General features: G+C 41.3%; 1 protein-coding gene across 4 annotated transcripts in view; it reads right to left on the bottom strand.

The window, feature by feature from the left end:
- Positions 1–250: 250 nt before the first annotated feature.
- LOC148886299 (acetyl-CoA carboxylase) overlaps positions 251–9315 on the bottom strand; it is a 39592-nt gene continuing 30527 nt past the window's right edge. For all 4 annotated transcript variants that reach the window (XM_089017775.1, XM_089017776.1, XM_089017777.1 and 1 more), the window contains 9 exons: positions 8581–8680; positions 8382–8478; positions 8146–8281; positions 7605–7782; positions 7405–7517; positions 6117–6271; positions 5537–5707; positions 3872–4008; positions 251–1598 (listed from right to left, as the gene is read on the bottom strand). In XM_089017775.1, the coding sequence (XP_088873901.1) occupies positions 1472–1598; positions 3872–4008; positions 5537–5707; positions 6117–6271; positions 7405–7517; positions 7605–7782; positions 8146–8281; positions 8382–8478; positions 8581–8680 (1214 nt within the window). In that variant the 3' untranslated portion in view covers positions 251–1471. The remainder of the gene's footprint in view (positions 1599–3871; positions 4009–5536; positions 5708–6116; positions 6272–7404; positions 7518–7604; positions 7783–8145; positions 8282–8381; positions 8479–8580; positions 8681–9315) is intronic.

Here is a 9315-nt window from a genome sequence, read left to right as displayed (position 1 = left end):
AAAAGCAAGGGGGGGGGGGGGGTGAAAGGGAAAAAAAGCCACTTTAATCGTCTTTGGGTTAAGGAATGTGAAGAGTATCATTTTCGAATAATCAGAAAATGTGTCCCTAATGTCATCGTCGCTGTTCCGACTGCTCCATTTTAACTATGCTTTCAATTGACGCAAATATCTGTTCTGGAGATTGTCATGTTTGCACACATTTTCAAACCTTCATTAAAGACATGAAAGAAACAATTCAACGTGGCTAAGCTTTATTTTCCATTACCAACACGCCTTTATTTCACCAGCTGGTAAGTCAGTTCAGGTAAGGAAAAAAAGGCACAGCACTGAGCAAAAAAACGTTTTCACATTGTAAAGCGAAAATCATGAGGCAGTGATGTCAAGAGTTTAATGTTTACAGTGCCGTTTGGCATTAAACATACTGTACGCTGTCATACACTAGTCACAACGTAACTTTATTTCTATTTCCCAAACCAAATAAAAGTAGGGAAATTTGCAATTGAGAATAATCTGTTAAAAAATTAGTGACATTTAGTACAAAATAGTAATAAATAAACTGAATCGACACGAATTACACTTAGACATTTGCTTACATTACATGAATCAGTGAACAGAGTTGATCTCATCATGTATTCCAAACATGTTCTTTAGTACAAACAAATAAATAAAAGCAATGCTATTTTCAGTGATTGTTTTTGAAGACTAACAAGATGCAGCATACAAAATAAACGTGAGAAAAAAAAATAACAAAAAAACAATGCGGTTATCATCTCTGCGTGTCGTACCATTAGCATTTCACATTCAACTGATATATGTTCACCGCATGTGTGTGTAGCAGTGATCGTGATGACATGGATGCCGCATTTACAGCGAGAACATGTTTGATTCTGTATGCAACGTGAAGAGTGAAGCGGCATAAAGTGCATGTGGAGAAGCATGAAGTGGGGAACAGAAGGGACAGCTGTAGTTTTGTGTTCACCGCAGGGAGAAACTGGGAAGCAGTCAGCGGCTAAAAGGGCTCCTTTTGCTCCCTGCTGTGCTCTTCTGTGCAAATGGGTTCAAATGTTCTTGCTATTTTTCTGCTCAGTAACTAAGTGTGCCCTTGTTGGTAGTTTAACAGACACTTTCTTGCCAACGCTGTTGGCATTGTCCTCAAAATATTGAACTATGACTGAAAGTGATGCATTGGAATATCATAACATTCCACTTGGTTAGTTGAAACCCCACACCAGATCCATTTGGTCACTAAGTATAATTACCCCCTTTCTGATAATTCAACTTGATTGTAACATATGCAATTTTATCCAAATTGGGTGAGAGGACAACTTTCAACATTTCAAAATCACATTGTTGAGAATCATTACCATCGATTCATTGGTTCCCTGGCGGCAGCCAACGGGCGCTCACGTTGGCTCCTCTGAAACTTGCTTGGCAGCCCAGACCCCCGAGCTGGACGACTGTGGACTCAGCGCTAGGAGGAAGACGAGGTCTCCATGGTGGACAAGATACGCACCACCTCAGCTCTCTGTGTGGGTGAGATGTGCTGGGTCATGTGCACGATGGAGTCCATCGCCACCTCTGGGTTAGCTTGAACGAAGCTGGAAGACAGAAAATAAATTGTAAACATGTCACATATTTGCCAAAATGACTATTTTCCCAAGCTATTAACATGGAGAAAACATTACTGAGGACAGATGAGGTCAGTTTTTTCAACTTATTGATTTGATTGCTATACTTATAATAATAATAATAATACATTTTATTTCAAGCGCCTTTCAAAACACCCAAGGACACTTTACAATAAAAACAATAGAACACAGCACATAACAATAAAACCATAAGTAAAATGATAAATAATAAAATAGCAGAGAGAATTAGACATTGAAAGCAATTTTAAACAAATGGGTTTTGAGATGAGCCTTGAAAATAGGGAGGGAGTCAATATTACGGATGTTGGGTGGGAGTGAATTCCAGAGTTTGGGAGCAGAGCGGCTGAAAGCTCTGCATCCCATCGTGGTGAGACGGGCAGAGGGCACATAGAGGTGAGGATCTGAGGGACCGAGAGGGAACAGAGATTTGAAGCAGGTCAGAAAGATAGGGAGGAGCAAGGTTATGGATGGCTTTGAAAGTAAACAGAAGTATTTTGAATTCGATACGATGTTTAACCGGTAGCCAGTGGAGTTGCTGGAGTACAGGGGTGATGTGGTGAAAGGAGGGGGTTTTGGTGATGATCCGGGCTGAAGAATTTTGGACGAGTTGGAGTTTATGGAGAAATTTCTGATTGACACCGAAGAGAAGTGCGTTGCAATAATCGATGCGGGAGGTGACAAGACTGTGGATAAGGATAGCAGCGGAGTGAGGGGTGAGCGAGGGACGGAGACGGTTAATATTACGGAGGTGGAAATAAGCAGACCGAGTAATGTTATTAATATGGGAGTGAAAGGAAAGTGAGCTATCGAGGATGACACCCAGACTCTTGACCTGAGGGGAGGGGGACACGGTAGAACTGTCAATGGTGAGGGAGAAACTGTTAGTTTTGTGGAGGGTGGATTTGGTACCGACAAGAAGAAGTTCAGTTTTTTCACTGTTGAGCTTGAGAAAGTTATGGGAAAGCCAGGATTTAATTTCTGAGAGGCAACTTAGCAATTTGTCTGAATCCTGGAGCGATCAAACTCTCGAAAAAGTGACTCATGAGTGGAATTCCTGCCATGAGCCGAAATGGTTTGAAATTATTGAAGGCAATGTCAGACATTTATATGTGGAAAAAGCAATGATTTAACAAATTATTGGAAACATTTGACCAGCAGTAGCTGTAGCCAAGTTTCACTATTTTCCCAAGACTAAATATTTAAAGGACAACCGACGTCTCCGGACAAATTGTGTCCATAATTTGTAAAATGGCTTCAAATGACTTCTACTGAGCGTATTTTACAAAGATTCCACCGCATATAGCTATATTTTACGTTTTAAGACTCACGCTGAATATTTCGGAAGTCTTGTTTTTAAGTTGGTGACGAGTCCGTATTTGACGTCACTGAAGGAACGCCCGTGACCGAAAAAAAGGACACATTGTAGCAGTCCTTCCATCACGTCAGTGCATTTTGCTGGGCTACTTTGGTCTGAAAATGTCATGTTGCACCAAAAAGAGCCAGAAGAGGGCGCCCAAGCTCCATATAAGGAATTAATCAGCCTGTGGAAACGGGCTGAATAATTCCTCACAGGGAGCTTGGTCGCCATTTTCTGCCTCGCTACATTGCAGTCCAGATGCCTCAAAATGGCACGGAAGGACTTCTTTAATCAATTGCAAACATGTATGCTTTCCTCTTCAGAACTATTTGAATCATATTCATAAGTGGATGTGTCACAAGAAAGCATATTCTCCGAATCTGAAGCCATTGTTCTGATTCTCCAGCAATGCAAGATATATTGGCGTGATGTCACGAACTGGGGGCGGGACTTTCTGAAAATGCCCAATTCACAGCTCAATTTTTAGCAGATTTTGGACACTTCAAGTCATTTTTATTGGTGTTTTGCATTTGAATAAAGATATACTGCGTGTTTTGGGTATTTTAGATGCTATAAAACGTTTTTCTGATGTCAGAGAAACAAAAAAGTGACATCGGTTGTCCTTTAAAACATTATTTTTGTCAGGATCGTCTACAAATGTGGTCCTCTAAAATGGTAAAAAATAGAAATTCCTCTGTTGATGGAAATTAAAGCAAATTCAAAAGGGGAAATGAAAGCCAAACTTGATTTGAATAATTGATGTCTCCTATGTTTGCATTTTCTACAAGCAAAGGAGGGCGATGACGATTATTGACAAGGAAAAAAAGGAAAAATTGAAGTTTATCTGTTACTCTGGGGAAATCACCTGCGAATCTGCTTGAGGATGTGATCACGGCGAATGTACTTGATGTTCTCATCGATGACGGACCTCGCTCCCTCGTCTTCGGCCAGCTGCCTCTCAAGCCATCCCACCACCTCCTCGTTATTATCCCACAGATAGGCCTGCATGATGTTATTGTCATGTTGGTAATTGTTACAAAATATAAAGCTTGGGGAAAACATGGTCCTGGTTGAGTATGCACAAATCAACACAAACAAAAGAAGTAGACCATCTCAAAATGGACGCACGTTGTCTTGTTGATTTGGGCCTGATAGGAATATTAGTATTCATGAGTGCCGGCATCTCTGATCCCAAACAAAGCCAGGCTGGAGGGGCTTAAAGATTTGAGGGTGGAGGGGTTTAATAGGCCCTTGCCTTTATATGAATAGCCCTGCTTGAGGTCCGCAAGAACATTTAATGCCCTTATTAATCATTTTTAATCTGTTTGCTTTTAATTAAGAGACAGCGTGTTGCTCTCCTATCAGCACGTGCCAGGGCTGTGATTAATTGTGGCTTAAGACAGTGACTTCTGATGGGGTTAGAATTCTCGCAGACAAGAGGGCCACTTTGCGGGAAACATGGCTCCTGACAGTTCCTGCCCGCTGGTCCTCCGAGGCTGAGATCGGGCCTGAAGGAACTGTGCTTGTGTATTGTTATTTCATGCTATGATGGGGGAAATTAATGATAACAGTGCAAAGAATAAATAGTTTCAAAATTAACATATTTTCCGGTGTATAAGGTGCACTGGAGTAAAAGGCGTACCCCCAATGAATGGTGTATTTTCAAACTTTTTCCATATATAAAGCGCACTGGATTATAAATCGCACCTTCAATGAATGAAAATGTCTTCTAAATAGAATATAGAAAGATGTAGAACGCATGTAGAAAAATGTAAAAATATAAGGCACACCACATTATAAGGCGCTACAGTAGAGACTGGGTTTTATATATCCCAGCATGAACCGCACACTACTTCTACAGGAGGAAATGGAGTCGGTGGCTGCTGACAGAGACATGTTGTGACTCAATATTATTTCACGTATAAGGCACACTGTCATAAAAAGCGCAGGGTCATCTTTTGAAAAAAAATAAAGGCTTTTGCGTGCGCCTTATACACCGGAAAATACGGTATTGTCTTTCCAGCAATTTTACTTCATACTTTGTCACAAAACATTTTTTAAATTCGGTGAGAGCAGAGCAATGTTTTTTTTCCGCCTTTACACGGGAAAATACGGTATATTAAAAAATGGAGACAATCTTCTTCTTCTTCTTTTCCTTTCGGCTTTTCCCCTCAAGGGGTCGCCACAGCAAATCAGTGTCCTCCATCTTTAGAGGTTTGATCCGCATGTTTGTTTTGGCCAAGCAAAATGGAGACACAAATAATAATAATAATAATAATAATACATTACATTTATAAGCGCCTTTCAAAACTGTCAAGGACACAAAGCGGCTGACTGACGCACATGGCGGCACCCTTTTTCGATAGAAACAAACCAGGATCATTTTGACTATAAACTTGATCCCAGTAATAACGTTAATGGTGAAAAAGTGAGTTATTGATAATGAGTTTGTCTATTAAAATATCATCTCCCGTTGTATTTAACATTGAAAACAACAATTCCACAATAAAAATGTGTATGGATGTGTTACCTTGACGGCACCTTCTGCCTCAACAAACCAGCGGCGCAGCATTGCTTGGACTTGTCCGTCTGTCAGTTCGCCGTTGGCTGCTTGAATCTTTCTCTTGACCGTTTCTTCTAAGAGGAGACGTCGCAGGCGCCAGTAGAAGAACTGTCGGGATGTTTGCCACTCCAGGATGTCCTGTCAGAGCAAGAAGACCCCCCAAAAAATGGTTAATTTTATCATGTTGATTCGAAATGTTGCAAACCGTGTCGTCAAAATGAACGCGATATTTGATGCAACATAAAAACAAAGACAGCCCAATTAACATTAAAAGCTGTTTAACTGAAATGATCACATAAAATTCTCCATTTGGGTTTTCAGCTTTAAAAAAAATACAGCAATTCTATTAAGCTTAATAATGAGGCGGTTATCCATGACTGGAACTACATTCCACATTGTTCCCACACCACTCCAAAGTGCGGATGTTCTTGAGGCGAAATAAGAACAACAAACTAAAAGGGGAAAAAAAACGTTCAAATCTGATTTGTGATGCAGGCAGATGCAGTCTGTCAGGTAGACAAGAGTTTGTTTGAAGCAAAGCACCCACCGTAATGACACCCTTCTCCTGCATGCGGCCCGGAGTGTCATGCAGGTCTGCAAACTGAACAGCCACCTGATGGTAGATCGGCAACAGAAACTCTTCCCGCTCTTTTAGTTTTGTCTCCAACTCTTTGCGGTCGGGTGGGCTTAACTCCGGTGTTCCTTTTAGGGGGGAGGGGGTGGACAAAGTGTTTTAATGCACTTTTCACATTGCTGGCAAAATAGTCATCGCTGTAAAATTTTCTTCGCAAGAACAGTGGTGGACCATCAGGGCCTGCAAGGCTTTCTCTGCCGGCCTAAAAATATCTGAATCACAGACTGATGCTAATTATATTTTGTCCATGAATTCTGATGTCATAATTCCAAATTGTCTTTAAGCTTCATTTAATTGCTTTCCACAGTTTGTGCTTTTGTATTAAGCATTTAACGAATCAAATTTCAGACATTATTTGTTGCCACTAGGACACCTTCACAATCATTTCTGTAGCATAAAATAAATGTCGATAAAACTGTTGCTTGAACCAATTGAAAAATTTCGAGTTTGCAACACCAAGGCCTTCTCGCAGGCCTCAATTCCTGGCTAACGGTACCCTCTAGTGGACATGTATAAATAACACCACACTTTTTTACATGAGTCGCAGCTGTAACTGCAGTAAAGGTTGTATCATCATAAAATAGTTATTAAGGGTTGGATTGATTCATACATAGCACTAACCAACGTAGGCCTAGGTGTGAAATGCACGGATGGCCACTGCACAAATAGCTGCTCCTTTCAGATGGGCAATACAGAAGACATAGAAAAATGTAAAAAAATGACCAAAACCTAAATACCCTAAAAAAGTTGCTAAATGTAGAAGTAACTTGAATCAGACTAGCATCATTTTATGTTGCTTTCCTATCAAAAGCTTTGGAATTGCAGACTGATTTCTGTCAATGCCAATCTGTTCCTCTCAAACCCTCCTCAATGCTGCGCCGGTTTTCCCAAAGCGGCAAACACACGCAGCATTGGATCACAGTTCCTGCGAGCTGTGAGGTAAATCGATGAGCCGCGCCAGGGAGGCGGGAGAGCTGACAATTGATCCTCGACAGCTGTGATTGACACGTTTCTCAGGGGAGCGCGGCAAAGATGATACGGTCCCCAGATAAGGAAGGCTGAATGTAGACGGTCCCCCTTCCTGCCCCCTGCCCTCCACCCCCTGCTCCTTACTGACAGGGAATGGGAGGGAGAAAGACTACTAATGAAGTAGGCTGTGACCAAAAATGAAATTTAATTGGAACAGAAAATGATGACTAACCCAGTCTTTCGGCCAAGTTCATGTAGGCGGGATCTACTCGTCTCATCGTCTTCACCAGGTCCTTCTTCCGGAACTTAATCTCCACTGTACCTTCAGGCTCCAGCACTCCACCTCTGAGCACATGAATCGTTTCAGTGTACTAAAAAAAAAAAAAAATGAACGGGGACATGAATATTATCTTGTTTCGAATCTATTTTTACCGGCTGTCCTTGTCGGCGTACATCTCCATGTGACGAGGGTTGATGGTGGGATCAATGACCACCCAGGAACCTCCACGCAGCTCAGCTTGAGGTGGAATGTAAACCAGGACGGGCTGCTTGTATTCCCGCAGCCCGTCCACAATATAGGCACCGAACTTTAACACCTGGTCGTACATGTCTAAAAAAAATAAAAAAATAAAAATCCATTTTAAATCACTAATTAGACAATTATATATTTTACTTTGCTTTGATATTAGGTTTGATTGCTGAAGTTGGCAACATGAAATGGTGCCCTATACTATTTGACATTTTTTTATGATGATGCTAGAGCAGCATGTTCTACTAGAGACAAATTCATTGTGTGTTGTACACACTTGGCCAATAAAGATGATTCTGATTCTGAAGTTGGAACATATCAACAATATTTTGCTCAGAGGTCTGAAGGGTTGCAAGCGAAGAGAAATAATAAAGGAACTAAATAAAAATTGAGACCCGCCACTTGTCTCTCAGCATCCACACAATCCTTGAATTAGTAGGACACCTTTCATTCCTCCGGAAAAGCCCCTCCAGTTGGCAAAAACAAAGAGAGGTAGTCCCTCTCGGTTCAGGTCCTTTATAGCTTGGGCCGTTTTGAAAGCCGAATCAGGGAACCACACCTGTCCAGCCTGCTGGATGATCTAAATAGACAAGACAACGTCACAATCAGTCCTTTTTCTAGAAAATGAAACACTTAGGTCAAATAGCACTTGAGCATGTGCAGCGAATGACCTGCCTCACCTTGGCTTCCGAGTCCAAATTAGCTGGATCAGCTGGGATTGACAGCTCCACTGACCTAGTTTCCACAGCAACCACTCCAGTTGGTATCCCACCCAATCTGTGGAAATACAGCATTGAGCACTGACGTTTACTGCACTGGTAGTGAGGGAATTAAACTTGAGCGGATGAAATAAATTCTCATGTTTTGTTTTTGATTTACCGAGCTCTGCCAACCACCACGCTCTGAGCCCATGGCTGCATCATCTCCATGAAAGAGCCGTGGTCAAAGAAGCCGTTCTGCCAAGAAGAGCCTTTTGGACCTTCATATACATTGAAATTGCGTTGTTTTATTGTGAAATGAACACAGAGAAAGGAATTCGTAGCAAATTTCAAACATGAATCGCTTTTTAGAAAATGCTCTTTTCTTCATGACATTTGAAAAAGATTCTTAATATAGTGGGAGGCTGTGTGTGTTTTCACTGAATCAGTAATGTTGGCAGGAAACATGATGGATGATTGGATACAAAAGGCTTGCAAAGCTGTTTTTCTGCTTGCTAAACCTGAGAAACATGCCATCTACACAATGCAGTTACGGTTCAATTAAGACTTGTCGTTCATCCCTACCGCTGATGTGTGCCTCTTTGTGCACAATCCGCCAACATCTTTGTGGTCTCAAGCTATAATTACACTGTTACAGAACCTGCACCGTCCTAGCTTGCAGTAGGGAAACACAGCCACATCCATTTTGGTCCTATCTTGATCATGTCTCTAGGAGTATGATAGCAGACCTAACTGTTTCTCTCTTAGTGGCTAGCCACAGGCTCTCTTGAAATGAGTAATTGCAACTTCTAACTCATGGCACATTTGCTGGACATGATAAATCTTTATTTATTTTCGGTAAGGTTAAAAAAAAATAATCATTATTAAAGCCTGTATCCTGTGCACTTCCAAAAAA

This window comes from Hippocampus bargibanti, linkage group LG16 (assembly GCF_051943395.1).
Source record: "Hippocampus bargibanti isolate YZ-2025 linkage group LG16, ASM5194339v1, whole genome shotgun sequence".
NCBI lineage: Eukaryota > Metazoa > Chordata > Actinopteri > Syngnathiformes > Syngnathidae > Hippocampus > Hippocampus bargibanti.
The sequence above is the reverse complement of the archived record's forward strand: the minus strand, read 5'-3'. Positions and strand labels throughout refer to the sequence as shown.